This window comes from Pleurodeles waltl, chromosome 3_1 (assembly GCF_031143425.1).
Source record: "Pleurodeles waltl isolate 20211129_DDA chromosome 3_1, aPleWal1.hap1.20221129, whole genome shotgun sequence".
In the NCBI taxonomy this organism is placed as follows: domain Eukaryota; kingdom Metazoa; phylum Chordata; class Amphibia; order Caudata; family Salamandridae; genus Pleurodeles; species Pleurodeles waltl.
In genome coordinates this window covers 1,545,533,805-1,545,551,078 of record NC_090440.1, presented here as the reverse complement: position 1 = coordinate 1,545,551,078, position 17,274 = coordinate 1,545,533,805, and the positions used below count along the sequence as shown (strand labels likewise).

General features: G+C 44.9%; 1 protein-coding gene across 3 annotated transcripts in view; it reads left to right on the top strand.

The window, feature by feature from the left end:
- The window catches only part of PTPRU (protein tyrosine phosphatase receptor type U), a 765,217-nt gene that overhangs the window by 546,348 nt on the left and 201,595 nt on the right, over nucleotides 1–17,274 (top strand). For all 3 annotated transcript variants that reach the window (XM_069225125.1, XM_069225127.1, XM_069225126.1), the window contains exon 15: nucleotides 12,718–12,875. In XM_069225125.1, coding sequence (XP_069081226.1) covers nucleotides 12,718–12,875 — 158 coding nt within the window. The remainder of the gene's footprint in view (nucleotides 1–12,717; nucleotides 12,876–17,274) is intronic.

Sequence of the window (17,274 nt, the reverse complement as noted above, 5' to 3'; positions counted from 1 at the left end):
TATTCTGCACCCAGTTTTTAATAAATTACCTCAGTCTATATATCGGGGACTGTACAATGAGTTCATACTGTTTACTTTTCTTTGATGTACAGTTTTCCAAAATGGCACAGCCATGCAGTTGGTTAGGTATATCCATAAGCCCTATAGGTGTTTACTTTTGAGGAAGGCCTACTATTGTTCACCAAAAATTTCAGAAAAGTGTACTGCTATGCTCCTGTCCTTTGTCCTCACCTGCTGCGCTATGGTTGTTTTACTTAAAGGGCTGGTATGTGAAGCTAGACTTCCTTAGGCCAGTGCCTTTGGAAAACTGGTAGGTCTGGGCCAAAGTCACTGGTCCGCCAAGCAAGACTGCTCGATTCCTACTTTCTGGGATTGCAAGCCAGTCCTACTAACACATCAATCAGTTTAAGAAACGGGTTCTGTAGAGACTAGATTAGAATGTAAATATCACATATTTCTTTCCCCAAGTGAGGGTGAAGCTTCACAATGGCGGTAAATTCATGTATGTTTTGAGTGTACTAATTTGTGTAAAGAAAGCCAAACAAATTCTGACTTAGCAGATACTTTCAGGTAAATGTTTAGGGGCAAATTTACTAACATTTTAGGCAACACAGCAGTCCAACTTCTGTGAAAGAGCGACATCAGAAATGCACCATATTTACAAAGATAAAGCACATTTCTGCTGTGCTGGTGCACTGGGTGCTGACTAGCGCCAACTCAGGCACCTTGCGCCATGGCACAAGGGAATCTGCATTACATGCAGGATTTGCTTTGTGTAGGAAGGGGAACCTTATACAGGGAGTGCAGAATTATTAGGCAAGTTGTATTTTTGAGGATTCATTTTATTATTGAACAACAACCATGTTCTCAATGAACCCAAAAAACTCATTAATATCAAAGCTGAATATTTTTGGAAGTAGTTTTTAGTTTGTTTTTAGTTTTAGCTATGTTAGGGGGATATCTGTGTGTGCAGGTGACTATTACTGTGCATAATTATTAGGCAACTTAACAAAAAAAATATATATACCCATTTCAATTATTTATTATTACCAGTGAAACCAATATAACATCTCAACATTCACAAATATACATTTCTGACATACAAAAACAAAACAAAATCAAATCAGTGACCAATATAGCCACCTTTCTTTGCAAGGACACTCAAAAGCCTGCCATCCATGGATTCTGTCAGTGTTTTGATCTGTTCACCATCAACATTGCGTGCAGCAGCAACCACAGCCTCCCAGACACTGTTCAGAGAGGTGTACTGTTTTCCCTCCTTGTAAATCTCACATTTGATGATGGACCACAGGTTCTCAATGGGGTTCAGATCAGGTGAACAAGGAGGCCATGTCATTAGATTTCCTTCTTTTATACCCTTTCTTGCCAGCCACGCTGTGGAGTACTTGGACGCGTGTGATGGAGCATTGTCCTGCATGAAAATCATGTTTTTCTTGAAGGATGCAGACTTCTTCCTGTACCACTGCTTGAAGAAGGTGTCTTCCAGGAACTGGCAGTAGGACTGGGAGTTGAGCTTGACTCCATCCTCAACCCGAAAAGGCCCCACAAGCTCATCTTTGATGATACCAGCCCAAACCAGTACTCCACCTCCACCTTGCTGGCGTCTGAGTCGGACTGGAGCTCTCTGCCCTTTACCAATCCAGCCACGGGCCCATCCATCTGGCCCATCAAGACTCACTCTCATTTCATCAGTCCATAAAACCTTAGAAAAATCAGTCTTGAGATATTTATTGGCCCAGTCTTGACGTTTCAGCTTGTGTGTCTTGTTCAGTGGTGGTCGTCTTTCAGCCTTTCTTACCTTGGCCATGTCTCTGAGTATTGCACACCTTGTGCTTTTGGGCACTCCAGTGATGTTGCAGCTCTGAAATATGGGCAAACTGGTGGCAAGTGGCATCGTGGCAGCTGCACGCTTGACTTTTCTCAGTTCATGGGCAGTTATTTTGCGCCTTGGTTTTTCCACACGCTTCTTGCGACCCTGTTGACTATTTTGAATGAAACGCTTGATTGTTCGATGATCACGCTTCAGAAGCTTTGCAATTTTAAGAGTGCTGCATCCCTCTGCAAGATATCTCACTATTTTTGACTTTTCTGAGCCTGTCAAGTCCTTCTTTTGACCCATTTTGCCAAAGGAAAGGAAGTTGCCTAATAATTATGCACACCTGATATAGGGTGTTGATGTCATTAGACCACACCCCTTCTCATTACAGAGATGCACATCACCTAATATGCTTAATTGGTAGTAGGCTTTCGAGCCTATACAGCTTGGAGTAAGACAACATGCATAAAGAGGATGATGTGGTCAAAATACTCATTTGCCTAATAATTCTGCACTCCCTGTAGGCATATACCTCTTCCTATGTGTGCTTCACAATGCAGCACACAGGGTAAGAGAAAGTAACAAAGTGAAATAATGACTTTTCTCCTTGTTAGGCCTGGTTCTGGGAGGCATATCATTTCAACACATTCCCAGGTTTACAGTTCTTTGGAAATCTGGGAATGCATCAAAATCCATGGATTGATGCATGGCAACACCCACACTCCACCCATAGAACGCCTCCCTACTGCAATAGAACACAAGGCAGTGAAATGCACTGCCTTGGATTTACTAAACTATGCAGAGACACAAGATCCCTTTGATTGGCTTAGTAAATACTGAGTACTTGCTTTACGCCACATTGCATGAGTCAAAGGGCAACGCAAGCCCTTAATAAATATGGCTCTTAGTTTCTGCACCAAGATGAGGTATATCTTTTGCTGTGAACTGACATTGAATCTTAAATGTTCTTTGCAATTAACAGTTCATAATGTTTCACAAATACATGTAATTGAGGCATAGAGAAGTGGCAGAATTAAATAACGTTCCATTGTATTATCCGTTATAAAGTAGCCCCAAGCTATGTTAAGTTCAAGCTGCAAAAAGTAAAAAAAAAAATAAAAAAAAAAAATATATATATATATATATATATATATATATTAATGTTTTTTCTCAACAATTAGGGCTTTTAAACTGTAACAAGTGAAAAGCAAATGATGCGTCTGTTCTCATGCAAGTAATTTTTTTTAAATTGTGTATGGCAGGGAGTTTGATAGCAATGACTTGGGCCCTCATTACGAGTGTGGTGGTTGGACTGCCGCCAAAGTGGGGGTCCGACCTCCACATTAAGACTGTGGTGAAAGCACCACGGTCGAACCGCCGGCACCGCAATATTTTGAAAGGCCGACCGCCTGGCGGTCTTAATCCGCTACCCTGGGGATTACGAGTCCCCTCTATGCCGGCTTTTGCATGGCGGTTCCACTGCCATGCAAACGTTTGCAGAGATGGGGTGCCGGGACCGAATTACAGGCTGTTGCACCCGACGCACCACAACATTGCCGCCAGCTTGATTACAAGCCGGCATCAATGTTGTGGTAAGTTTCCCGCTGGGCCAGCGGGTTGGAAACGCTGTTTTCTCCCGGTGGCCCAGTGGGAAACTCCAAATAGGGCCAGCAGGTGGAAAACCAGAGTGGTGGGTTTCCATCCGAAAGAGTTTGGCGGGTAGCCTCTCCCACCCGCCAAACTCTAAATGAGGGCCTTGGTGTCTCTTATTGTGAATCAGCTTCTGTAAATGAGGCTGTGCATTGAGAAATGTTTTATTAGGTCTTTTGGTGGAACCTTTTTGGGGAAACTAAAGGTAGGTTCTTGATGGAATATTAAATACGATAAGACTGCCTCCATTTGAATGCAAGCCTTTACTTGGACAACATAGCTACCTCATAGCCTCTCCATTGCAGAGAAGGGCACTAGAGTCCATTATGGCTATTGCTGGACTTAGAATAATAAATAAACCAGGTCAATGAATCAGTGTACATGGAAATGGACAGATTCCTAAATCAAATTAAACGTCGCCATTCTAGTTTATCTGTTTGGCTTTTTGGGTAAATGATCACTTGGGCAAGATTACCCTGGGAAAGTTACAACAACAGTAACACAAGGATCTCAACGTAACTAGTTTTCTGTGCAACTTTTCCACAAATTTATCACATGATCAGCAACGGCGCGACTGGTGCCGAGGCTTCACTTCAGAAAAGTGAAAAGAATATGATATGAGCAAGTAGCAAAGCATGTGAGAAGAAGAGATGGAAGCTGGCAGAATTGATGCCTGGGTAGAATAATATGAGGGGCTACATCTAGGGGGCCGTTAGAGGCAGGGGCATGTAGCGGCGCAGTATGGGAAGTAGGGAGGCGTCCTAACATTAGTTAAGGAGGGCACTTGTCAATGGCGATAAATAGGACAGCTCAAGTGGCCAGAGATCTCTAAGGAGCGTAACCACACTCCTGCTTGAAACTCCAGCATTCAAAAAAGGGAACCCCTGGAAATGTCCCTTCTCAGGAAATGCAAGAAAGATCTAGAATGCCTTAACCCCCCCCCCATCAAAACACAACCTACTTACTAAAGCTACAAGAGAAGCTGAGAGTCCTAATGTTACATATGGCCGGGTATTGCTGAGGCCTGCTACCACCAACCACCACTCAGCCTCCCCCTGAGCCTATTTTAAAAATTCAGAGACACTTCTCTTGAGGTCGTGGACCCCCGGCCGTATTTGACAGAAATTGTTAATCATCTAAATTAAATGCAGTAACCACAATCATAATCACAAAGTATTTACAGAGTTTTTCAATGGATACCTAGCCTTAACAGAGTATGCTAATGCATCCACATTCCTGACACTGACTAAAAAAACAGTTCATTCCTGTGTACCCAATGTTGGTGGCTGTGAATGAGATCATGACTGTTTTTCTAGTACCTCCAATCCCTCCCCCTCCTCACACTATGCATCCCAGGGGTAGTGTCTCCATTAGGGTGTTCTCTTCATTTCCCAAACTGGATTACTGTGGAGGGGACCCACCTGCCCGCCAGAACACCTACCTCGGGCACTCCTGCCACCTTAGACTCCACCCCCCACCAAGGGCCAGTGCTTGCTTCAGACCTTGTGCGCATGTGCAGGTGGTTGGCCCTAAGAGCCAGATGCCAGTGAACGCTCACAACCTCGTGCGCCACTGTATGTCGTCCTCATTTCCCAGCCAGTACCCCTTGGAGGGTCCAATTAGCTTGCTTCCCAGTTCCTGCAATTAAAGGTACCCAATTGTATTCCCAGTCATGATCTCACCCTGCCACAGGCCCACATTGTTGACCAACGATGTGGCCCCCACCCCCCCCCCCCACACAAGAAGAGGTCGAGTATGATTACATAACCAGGCGAGTAAATCCTCCAAAAACATTTCATGGTGCGAAAGATGGACTCTGTCCCACAAGAAAAACCTTTCTCCTTGAATGCTGCCATGCGAGACCACAGCCAACCTTGTAGTCCGAAACTACTTGGCCACTTTGCTATTGATTCTTTTTACTGAATCATTGAGGGCTTTAACTGAGAGCCCGCCCCTCCACAGACTCCGAGGGTTCATGTTCGACCAAGCAATGACCGCTTGTGGGAATTTTTTGTCCAACCATCCAACTTCCGATATTATAAGCTCAAACAGCCGCCGGCACCCAAGATAATTACCCCCAAGGTGCAGCATGATGACATCCGGTGACGAGTAGCCTGACGGCAGCATTGACTCCAGAACCTACTTGAGTGAGCCGCAGCCCGCCTCGGCCAAAGAAAGAGATGCGAAAACCAGCCTTTGATGCACGTGACGCAAAGGCACTCCTTATGTATAGGTCACCTGCTCATCAGACATGAGAGTGCCCAATTAACCACACTTTGGTGTCCCCAACTACTCTTGCATGCACCGCAGCCTTCGGGACCGTTCACCACTCGTCCTGGGCGTCTACAGAGAGTATAGAGAAAACAAGACGTAAGGACATGAACTCATAGCATATGCAATCTCACATATCGCTTGTAGCAATCCGAGGTCCTCCTTCCAATTCTCCTAACTGCTGTTCCTGAGAACCCCATTGCCACTGCTGCCATGGCTGCTCCTATCCTAAAGGAGTGAGTGCCAAAGTCAGAGGAGTCAAAACCTGCTGCCACAAGAGAGCGCTTGAGCACTTGTGAGAATTGGTACTTGGTACTTCACAAGTGGCGTGCCGTCTGCATGCACCAAGACTGCGCCTATATTCCCCAGTGTGCGCTGTGCTAGAAAGACCTAGAAATTACTTAGAACAACACACACTACCCAGGGCTCAAAGCAGTAGGATGTGGTCTCCCCCCCCCCCATCTTGGTCCATCTTTGAGCGGGGGCGTTGATCACCATACACCCAGATCCCTCTAGCCAATGAATATCTGCCAACTGCAGCCTCCAGAGGTGTCTCCCTTATTGCGCGCCACTAGCTCACCCAATCTGAAAGCCCCATAAAAGGCCAGGGTAAAGGCTGACCTAAATAAGGCAACTTTCCAAGGAGAGGTACAAATGCGATCTAAAACGACTAGCAAGGCCCCCAACTTTGCCGTATCTATGGGCTGCCTAAAGTCTGGCTTATAGCCCTGAATGCGTTGCCAGCCCTTCAGGGCCCTTCTAACCATAAATGATTTTGTACCATCAGGCACCCCCCACAGTTGCGCAAAGAAAGAAATAGCCGCAGAGTGACACCTGGTGCATGCAACGGACTTCCCCTCCGACCTCAGATACTCCAGAAATGCCAAGACTGAAGATTGATCAAAACAAGCGGACGATACCACCCCACCCCGGAAATTAATATATAGTGCAAATGCTCCCTGATAAGCCTTCTGTGTTCTGGGTGCTAAGCTGGCTGCCACGAGGTCTGGTATTCCTTGGCACCAATCTGCCACAGATCCTCCAGAAAGGGCATTGGGAACTCCTCCGCTCCCGGGAGGTGGGACCTGAAAACCTGCATCTTAAAACGGGGCGGTGCATCAGCAGCATTATTCAAAACACCAGGTACGTGCTTAGCTCTGAAGGTCACATTCAACCTCGAACACAGTAACACTATCTCTTTCAGCAGCCTTAGGATCATCTTGCACCTGGCTGCCTGCTGGTAAATGCACTCAACCACTGTCATGTTGTCTGACCAGAAAATCACAGACTGGTCCAGAAATCCCTCCGGCCAAATTGACAATGCCACTAGAATTGGGAATAGTTCCAAGAAACCAATTTTAGCCACCAGGTCCTCCTGGATCAAGAGCAAGGGCCATTGCTGAGTGCACCAGGCTTTACCAAATATAGCCCCAAATCCTTTGCTGCCTGCCGCGTCTGTGAAAAGGTCCTATTCCTCGTTGGATCTAGGCGGACACAGTCCCGTCCCATTAAAGTCACATAGAAATGTCTCCAAAATCCTCATATCCTGTTTGACCTCATTGGAAAGCTTGGTGTGATGATGCTTGGCCTTAAGCCCTGACACGGCCTGAGCAATGGGCCGAGAAAAGGGGCGCCCCATGAGTAAGATTCGCAGCGCAAAGTTGAGCTGTCCCACCAAGCACTGTAACTGATGAAGTGTCACCTTCCGCACCCTCAAACATGACTGCAGCGCCTGCGAGAAAGACACCACTTTCTCCCAAGGTAATCTAGACACACCTGCCACTGAATCCAACTCTATCCCCAAGAATTCAATCATAGAACAGGACCCCACTATCTTCCCTTCTGCTAGCAGATCCCCGAAATCCTTCATGAGTTTTTTTTTAAAACCCTCCAACACATCAGCACACTGATTAGATCCAGGGGGACCCAAGAAAAGGAAATCATCTAAGTAGTGGGAAACCCATCGGTGCTGTGTCTGTTCCCTAAACACCCACTCCAGAAAGGTATTACACTTCTCGAAATAGGAACATGACACCGAGCAGCCCATAGGCATACACCTATCAAAATAATGCTTTCCTTCCCACTGGAAACCCAATAGATGGAAATCGTTGGGATGCACCGGCAACACCCGAAATGTGGATTCAATGTCAGATTTTGAAATCAAAGCCCCAGGCCCCAGCTCCTGTAGCATTTGAATTGCCTGATCTAGTAAAGCATACCTAACAGAACACAATGCCCCCTCAATGGCCTCATTTACCAATTGTCCCTTTGGAGCCGACAAATTGTGAATCAACCTGAACTCCCCAGGTTTCTTCTTGGGGACCACCCCTGAAGGAGAACAGACAAAACCCTGCATGGGAACTTCCTCAAAAGGTCCCACTACGCGCCCCAATCCCAGTTCCTTTAGGATTTTTGCCCCTGCCACCCTGGAATTGGACCTCAGAGACAGCTGATTTGTGCAGTGGGGCAGCCGACGTAGTACTGAGCTGGTATTCTGAAACCGTCTTTAAAGCCCAAATACAAAACCTGCGCTGCTGCCTGATTGGGGTAAGCATTAAGCCGAGGAACCATATCCAATAGATTAATGGGAGATGAAGCCTTAACAAAAAAGGAAACAGTTTGGCCAATGCCCACCGAATGGTCACTCTTGTTTTCTGGCACCCTTATCCTGTGATTTCTTGAAACACTTGAAATCAGGGTGGGAGGCCTGGCCGCAAAAGGAACAACAGTGTTTGAAAAGGCAGGTACCAGGGGAACATGAGCAAGTGCGCCAGTTGAAGTCTCAGCAAGCCCCTCTCTTGGCCCGAACCCCCCCCTGCGGTGCCCGAGCCCGTCCCTGGGGTCCCACGAAAGGGCTGGTGACCAGGACCCTGAAGCGATTCGTCTATCTCAACCAAGTGATTATGTGTATCTGATCCCATCCCAAAGAAGTTTTTTTTGCCTTGATTCTCCTGAATTCTTTATTGTATTCTCTCATGCAGTGCCTCCATACTCATCATGCACCCCCACGACACTGTTCTGATTGCAGGCTAACTGGGCACCCAGGTCACTGAAACGTTCCGCTAAAACCGCCTGGTTAATGGAGAAAGCTCCCACCCAATTGGACAGAGACTCCTCAACCTTCCTCCTCTGAGGCCCATGCCGACACTCTCTTGAATGTGCACACTCTTTACAACTCTTCACTACCTCCTTATCTTCCTTTTCAACCAGTAAATCGAAGATATCAATGTAAGCCTCCTTCCAGATCTTCTCCCTCACCTCCACAGGTACATGTAGCCCCAACTGTTCATGCTCAAAGCGAACATCACTCAGGTCCATAAGGGGAGAAGAGTGATCAGTACCTGAATTTGCTGTAACCCAGGCCAGAGAAGACATTGCTGTAGAGGTCACCACTGCTGGGGCATTAACAGACTGTTGTGCAGATGTGCTTGGCGCAGGAGTAACCGGTTGGGCTGCGGACACTGCAGCAGGAGTCACCGGCCCTCCGCCCCCTGCAGAAGTTAAGGACAAGGAGCTGGCAACCTGCAAACCCCCAGCCCCACTACTGCTTGATCCTGGCCCTTTCGGGACCCCTGGCCACCTTTTGCGGTACCTATCTGGGAAACCAAACGTCAAGCCTGCTCCATAGCGTCTCCCGCACTAGTCCCTGACAGTGTTCCCCCTAACACAGTGATAGGTAGTAACCCCACTTCAGACAGCCATGGCAACACCAACGCCAAGTGTCCCACCAGATCCTGCTGACTGGTCCCCCCTTCCCTAAACACACCTCTGTCCCTACCAGCGATTGCGCCTACTGGTTCTACCACAACGCTTTGGGTCACGTCTTGAGCTGTCAGGTGACCCATACCACCACTCCAGGGTTGCCCCGCACCCACACCAGGGGACGCAGTAACCCCCGAATGGCCCAGAGGTAGTCCGGCGCAGTCTAAAACCTGTTCCGGGGTGGCCTCTACTCGCTTTTCACCAGCCCCTGTCCCTTTCCTCTGCCCGCGCACCCTCTTCGGAGCCGGGGAGAACGCTTCCCTAGGTGGTACCCCGGCTCACCGGGGCCTATCTGCCTGCTCACAAGCTCCCCCATCCCAAAGAAGATGGCTGTGCCTTCAAGGATGCTATGGCCTGGTCCATAGCATCCATTCTTAGCATCAATGCCTCTAGGAGCACCTCAGTGTGTGACTGTTTTGCTGTCATGTTGCAAAACAACGAGCAGCGACTCCTCACCGAAGTGGTTATAGCCCAAAATCACTAACAGGGCACAGTAAAATATACTTTGCATCACCCAACAGGGGGCTACCACCACAACAAATCAGAAAAACAAATTATTGCACCTAAAAAACTTCCTTCAGGGCAAAAACGCCTGAATTAAACACCCCCAGATGCCAAAATTGAATTTCTTTGGGGGCCCCCCACCCTAACGTAAGCACCACAAAAAATCCCTAAAACAAAATACCAACTGGAGAACCTAGGTAAAAATCAGGGCCCCCAGCGCTCCCCAAACAAACATTTTTGGCCAGCAGGCCGCTCATCCAGCAGCCTAGGTCAGGTGAGCTCAGCTCAAACCCGTATGGCCCCCCATGAGACCTGCTGGGCCACTCACGTTGCCTCCACAGCGCTCGTCCTGCCGCACCTGCACAAAGAAACATACAAAACAAACAAAAGAAAATAGGTGGGGGTCACTAGGGGCCCTAGTCCGGTCTGCGAGCGCCAGCAAGAGACATGCTCTCCTCCCAAAGCTGCCTTTTCAAGGCCGGCCCCTGTGACATCGTAACAGTGCGCGACCCCGGAAGCACAAACAGTGCCTCTGGGGCCACGGCAGCCCCCCAGCCAATCGGCTGTGATTTTGTGGGAGGGCGGGGGTTGGTGAGCCTGCTGCTCCCGACCCCTACCCTCCCTCTCCTTTGCCCCAGCACCGTCGCCATAAGTTGGGCCCCCCTGATTGGGGCTGCCCCGTGCATTAACTTTTGACACATGAATTTTCCATTTTACACCTCAAAATCTTTCAGCCCATTCACTCTTCAAGCATTTGACTTAAATGTATTTGGATGACTTAATTCACTGTGGTTTTAGGATTATTGCTTTTTTCGACTACTTTAATATGTTACCTTTAATGTTTGTATGAAGTAACAATGAAGAATCACCTTAACTTCTGTAAAGCGCTCTGTTACCTTAAAAATAAATAAAAATAACACCTCTAAATGTAAATGTGGTGGAAAACGTAACTGCGAAAAGGGGAAGAGTGCGATATAATCAGTGGGCAAATTAGAACAATGATCCAGAAAAGCTAACTTCACCTAGAAAAGTAAAAGATGAATTTGTATTGACTTTCTGATGCTTGAAAATAGTATTCAATGTTAGATACAAAGTAGTAAGCAAGAAACAGTGTGAGGGCAGGAGGACTATACCCCTTCCCTGCACTTTTAAATAGTGAAGATAGCAAAGCAGGAATAATGTAGAGATAATGAGAACTTAAAAGCATATTTCTATCTTGTTTTAAACAAATATTTTTTCGTATTTGGTTTTCATATAAAGCTTAATTTACATAAGGAAGCATTAGCTATTGAAAGACCCTTTTCTCCAAATAAATGTAATGTGTGTATTTAGCTACATCAAGGATTTTGGCCAGGAACTGTGCAAATTCTGACTTTACAGTAAGTCCGCCGAGCGCTGGACAAAACTAAAAGGCTAAAAACCTTTTTTAGTGAAAAGTTTAATAGCACAAAAGCGTTGAGGGTCACGATTTAGAGACTGCTTAGATTAAGGTTCCGCCCAATTGAGAGATTATAGCACAGTTTAGATCTCTTTTAGGGTCATCGAGGGAGCTAGCACATTTAGTGAAAGCCTTGAGACTTTGTGGACATTATGGGAGCTAAAAAGATTTATGGAAAGCGTTTGTGATCTAGGAGATGGAGGAAAGAGTTGGAAAGGTTTAGAGAGGGCATTGAGAGTTCAGCAACTGTAGGTGAACTGAAGACATGCCTATAGCATTAAGGGACATTTGCAGGCTAAGCAAGATTTCTAGAAAGCCTATAGAATCAGGGACATTCGCATCCTTGCTTATGGAGCGCCAAAGGGTGCCATGTCAGTTAATAGCCTCACAACATTTCGAGTTGAATACTCAGTGAGATGAACTCATAAACTTGAACTTTAACAATAGGTACCCACCCGTCTATAAATAACTCATGTTTTTCACAAACAGAATGAGATTTAAAGTATGTTTAATACTAGTGAAATATGAATTAAGTGCATACATTATTTTAAAAAGTATCTACATTAATAACATTTTTCCCTAGTTTTTTAACTGATTTACTGATTAGTATTATTTCTTTAGCAGCATAGGGAGCTCAAAGTGTTACACACCCATTTCTGACATCTGGTGTGGTAGGTGTCAGGAATTTCAGTCAGCCTTATGTGCTTTTGGAGATAAGTACCATTAAATTAGATAATAGTAATATCTGTTATTTACAGTGTTTAGAAATTGCAACAATTGATAGTGTATTAAAACATGTTATTACTATTCAACATGCAGATGCTGTCTGCATTGTCTAGAACATGTCTCAAAAAACAATGTTTTATTTTATTATTAAATTAATGTGACTAAAGTGACTTTGCAGCGGTATAATGATATGTATAGACTGCTGTCAGTTCTAAGTTAACAATGAAGCAATTTGTCTAGATTAGGGAAAATTTGTTTTTTTCTAGGAAGATTGAACAGCTATTGTCAAAACTGGCAAGGTTTAAGATTTGCAGTTTTTCAAGGCAGTATTCCTTTTTTGGAGAGCAGAGAGGTACAGCTTGAGCACAAATATATGATATTGCTAGTATATTAGTCTTTAAAGGAGCATGGCTGACTTAACAGACACTGTGCAGATGCCCCTTTAAGAGGGCTAGGCATCATGACAAAGTCTGGCACAGATATGGGTGACAAGGTTGTTTGACCTGGAATGCTTTTGTCTCCTCCTTAGGAAGCCTGTTACCATGACAAAGACTGCCATCAACTACCGGCACGAGAAGACACACATGATGACAGCAGTGGACCGAAGCTTCACTGACCAGAGCACACTGCAGGATGATGAGCGCCTGGGCCTCTCTTTCATGGAAACACACAGCTACAGCACCAGGGGTAAGAAGCATGGTAACCAATGTCCAACTGATATCACATCAAGGACATCAGGAGCAGTAGCACTGTGCCATATCTCACCTCTTTGGTTAAGATGGACAGGCAGGAGTGACCACTGCTACCTACTTCCTTGACCAAAGTGCTTTGGAGGAGAATGGATGGCAAGTGCTTTCCTACTATTCTAATAAGAAGGGAGAGGCGTCCATCCCGCAGGCACAGCTCACTCCATTCCACAAGAGGACAATGACGAAGTCCTGCCCTATAACTGGGGTAAGACAAGAGTCTGCTGTGCCCTTGGAGCTGCTACCCTTCATCTTGACCAAAGTATACTGTTGCTGTCCTAACACAGGCCCTATGGGAAATAGCTTGTCTTTCTGTTAATGTTGTACTTTACCATGCCCTATATTTTAGTTTCTGTTAAACATACTTTAATGTTTACTACCAAAAACAGTCCCTCCTGTAATAACCAGGTCTTTGGGCGTGGTCTGTGCACTCTTGCATCTGGCCTGTTTCACTCATCTCCCTGTCGTAACCCCCCAGACTTCTTTTAATGGGTTCTAAGACTTGGAAGATGCTGACTTCATTACTCTGTTTCAAAGTTTCATTGATATCAAATAAAATAAGCACCAACACATTGGTTTGTTTATTAGGTATTCACTGTTTATGTAGACGGATACTCCGAAGTCTAAGTTGATAGAAAAGTCCCAGTGATAAATGGTTCAATTCCTTGTTTTTCACCTGCACTGAGTCACAATACTTGGACTGCCTTGCCCCTTTCTTCCTGGATGAAAGCACTGAAGCCTTGATCTGGCACCCACACCCTTCAGTGATGTGAAATTCGACCTAGAGTGAAACAGAAAAAGCTTCTCTCACTACGGAGACATCTGACATTTCATGAGCAGAATCTCCATCTTGACATGGATTGTTTCACTTCCAGGGTATTGCGTGAACTCTTGAAAGCAGATGGGTTACCCAACTCACCCAGAGGAAGTCTCCCACCATACTTAAATGCTTCTGCCAAGTATTCCCCTGTATGTCTTGGAACCCAAATACACACCAGGGCACTCCCTACTAGACCAAAAACATGGTATTTGGACTCCCATTTAACCGTACATAGGTGCACAATAGCTAATCATAAAAGTGGAAATGTACAATTCCTTTTGGCATAGTTTTGTACCTAGCTTTGGGATGAGATGCAAATGATTCCGGTGTACAAAAGTGCTATAATAAGTTACCTAAAAGTGAAAGGTCAATTGCTTAATTCGTGTTCCTGCTTTAGCAGAGGTAAGGATGCATAATGCCTATTCTGGCTAATGTGCAACCTTATTGCTGCTTCAGCAGCTGTCGGGTGCTTTCCCAGTACCTCAAATGCACCACATCAGCACAATAGTGAGAATGTCACCACACAGGCTGTCCCTACCTCTAAAAAAGAAACTACAGGGATATTGATGGTTGGGGCTCGATTATAGAAAAGTTGTAGTGTTAAGCTTAGGATTAGGTGCAGAATTGGAGTAAGGATACAATTAGGGTAAAGGTTTTTATATGGTGAGCTTATGTCTGGGTCAGTGTTAGTAAATAGTAGATTTTGCCGACGGGAGGAAAAGAATTAGGATTAGTACATGTTAGGCCAAGCATTGTGGGGAGTACATGATAGGTTTGAGATTAAGGGTGTTCTTAAACCTGGGTTAGTATGTGGTCACTTTAAAGTTGGGGTAAGCATTAGGGTCTGGGACATAGTTAGGGCTGGGTTAGATTTAAGGTGAGCTCTAAGGTTGTGTTACGGTTATGATAGAGTCTGAGGCCCTAGCTCTATTTTTGGGGTCCAATGAATCTTTTCTTATGTTCCAAGAGGTAGAGAGTAACAGTTATCAAATCATTTAAACAATTTCTGTGCAATCCAAATGTCACACAATAATATTCGGAGTCAAATCAGAGATTCTTAGGGGCTTTATTACCGACTCAAAGTCTACTATACATAAATGAGTCTCAAAACCATAGTATAGATATATAACCACCAATGGAGAATTAAAGCATTGTACAGTATTAAACTTAGTCAGCATATACAAGACCTAAACTTCGATTGCCACAGTACAGAAAATCAGGAAAATCATGTGGTTCTTGGTCACCAGAATCAAGTTCTCCTGTGTAACCACTTAAACTAAACCCTAAACTGTTCTAATTCTAAAAGAGTGTTTGAGAAAGGGTCTGCAAACAGAAATTCTGTAGAATATTCTGCTAGGAGAGGTGTGGTGGCATAAAGCGACACCAAAAATGTGTGGTCCTAAGAAAGGTTTGTGCAGCTCCAAGGGTGAAAATAATCTGCTTCTCTCACTAACTAAACCTTCTTTAAATCAAAGTTTCCCAAGATGATGACATCAGTCAAAGCTTCTCGATTGAACTCCCAATTAATTTTAATTAGAAGTTACAACTTTCAGAGACCTCCTACATCCTATCTTGATACTCTTTGGTCTCAGCAATTTCTAAAGTTATGACTTCCAGAATACGCCTCTTCATCCTTGCATAGCTCGTCTCAGGCTCTCTTATCTCTCAAGCACAATAAGCTTCTTGTTAACTCCATCTCAGATCTTAACACCTACACCTCGGAGAGAAAACATTTAAGAACAACAAACTCCACATTAAAAGTTACATGTGAAAAGAAAAATATATTTGTTGGCCTTCACTCCAGCCAAGTTAATAAAACACAAATATACTTCCAGATTAAATGAATTTTAAGCATTACGTGTGAGAATATACAAAATGCAGAACAATACTTTCAAAGCTTTTGTTTCAAATAAATATACATGAAACGTTACTTAAATGTTATATCCAGTGGTGCACTCCACTCATAAGCTTTGCAGTATAGTAATTATATAAAAACACTTCATGTTATACAAAATGTGACCACCAAGTTGTGACCAACAGACAGTAACCACCCTTTCACGCTCTTGTTTCAGATACATAGTGGCACCGCCAAGCTACACTCTATCAGTTATGATGTTTGGCACAGCAAGAGCCTTAATGTTATGGTTAATACACTTACTTTTGTACTTTTCAAATTCAATGCAGCTGCATTTTCATAGAGGAATGTTGAGTAGTTTTACTTTCACTGCAGTGCCTAGGTGGCAGTGACACCATGACGTGCCACCATTCTTTACAGTGACATACAACTGTACTATGGTGGTGAGAAGAATGCAGTTCCCAGTTGGAACCCTTTCTGGGCATGGAAATGACAAAGTGACTTATTCTGCACTCTATTCAGAACCTGTGTACATATCACATTAGCAAATAATAACATAACAGAATAGAGAGTCTTCAAGCTTGCAGCAGGTGCCTACGTTGTGTCATGCTTCTACAGGGACAGCAGTTTCACAGAGAATGTGTTTTCGAGGCTTCATTTAGCTTTTGTGGAGAAGAGTCTCTTCTTTAAAGTTCTTATGTTCGTTTCATGTGTGGCTGTAGATAAATATGCTTTGCATATTCCTGCCACCTGGTGTTGGGTCTGGACATTACAAGTTGTTTTTCTTCACAGAAACCTCAAGCCATGGGATGTCCAGTGACCCTTTCCCTTAGCCCCTGCGCTTTGTGGACCCTTACGTTGTTTTTTTCCACCATCAGTTTCGTTTGTGGGAAGCAAAGGCTCCAATAACGATGTGGTTGCTCGTGGCGATTTTGAGCCCTTCGTTGGTTTGTCATTCTTGGAGGAAATATAAAAATCGCCTTACTTGGATCTGCCTGGTTGGCTCCATATACTGCACTTGATCTGGTCTTAGTCCAGAAACCGAGAACATGTCCTCGGAGAATGTTGGCAGAAGGGAGGATATTCCTTTTTAATTCTGCCCACATTGTAACTTTAAATACTTGTGATCTGATCAGCATGAAATATATAACCCCAGTCTCCCTTTCTCTCTCTCTCTCTCCTGAACACCGGAGTCCCGCTGCAACTTCTGCATAGAGAGTATTATAGAGAGAGATGCTGGGTGCATTCAAGAATGCAGCATGAATTCCTGTTGAACATTCCGACCTGTTTGGGGAACAGGGCCCCCTCAACATTGAGTAAGAATTGCTGGAGCCCCGGAAGGCACTAGTCGCAGAGTACACATCACGCCTCGAAACAGTGTCGTCAGAGGTCTCCAACGAAGAACGCCACAACCCTTTGGAGTTGAAGCAGGCAGGGCCACCTACAAAGAAGATGCTGAGGTCTGTGGGTACTGACCCATAGCACAGAGAAAAAACACAACATCACATGAAACCGTGTGGTGGGGAAAAGCACCGCTCCTAGTGGCGTTGGGTATCCAGCCTGAAACCAGCTAAAAAAAAAAGCTGCAGGGCCCACCATCATCCTCAGGTCCCGGTCAGAGGTTATGAAAGGTTTCAGAGCCAAGACAGCAGCCATATACTATTT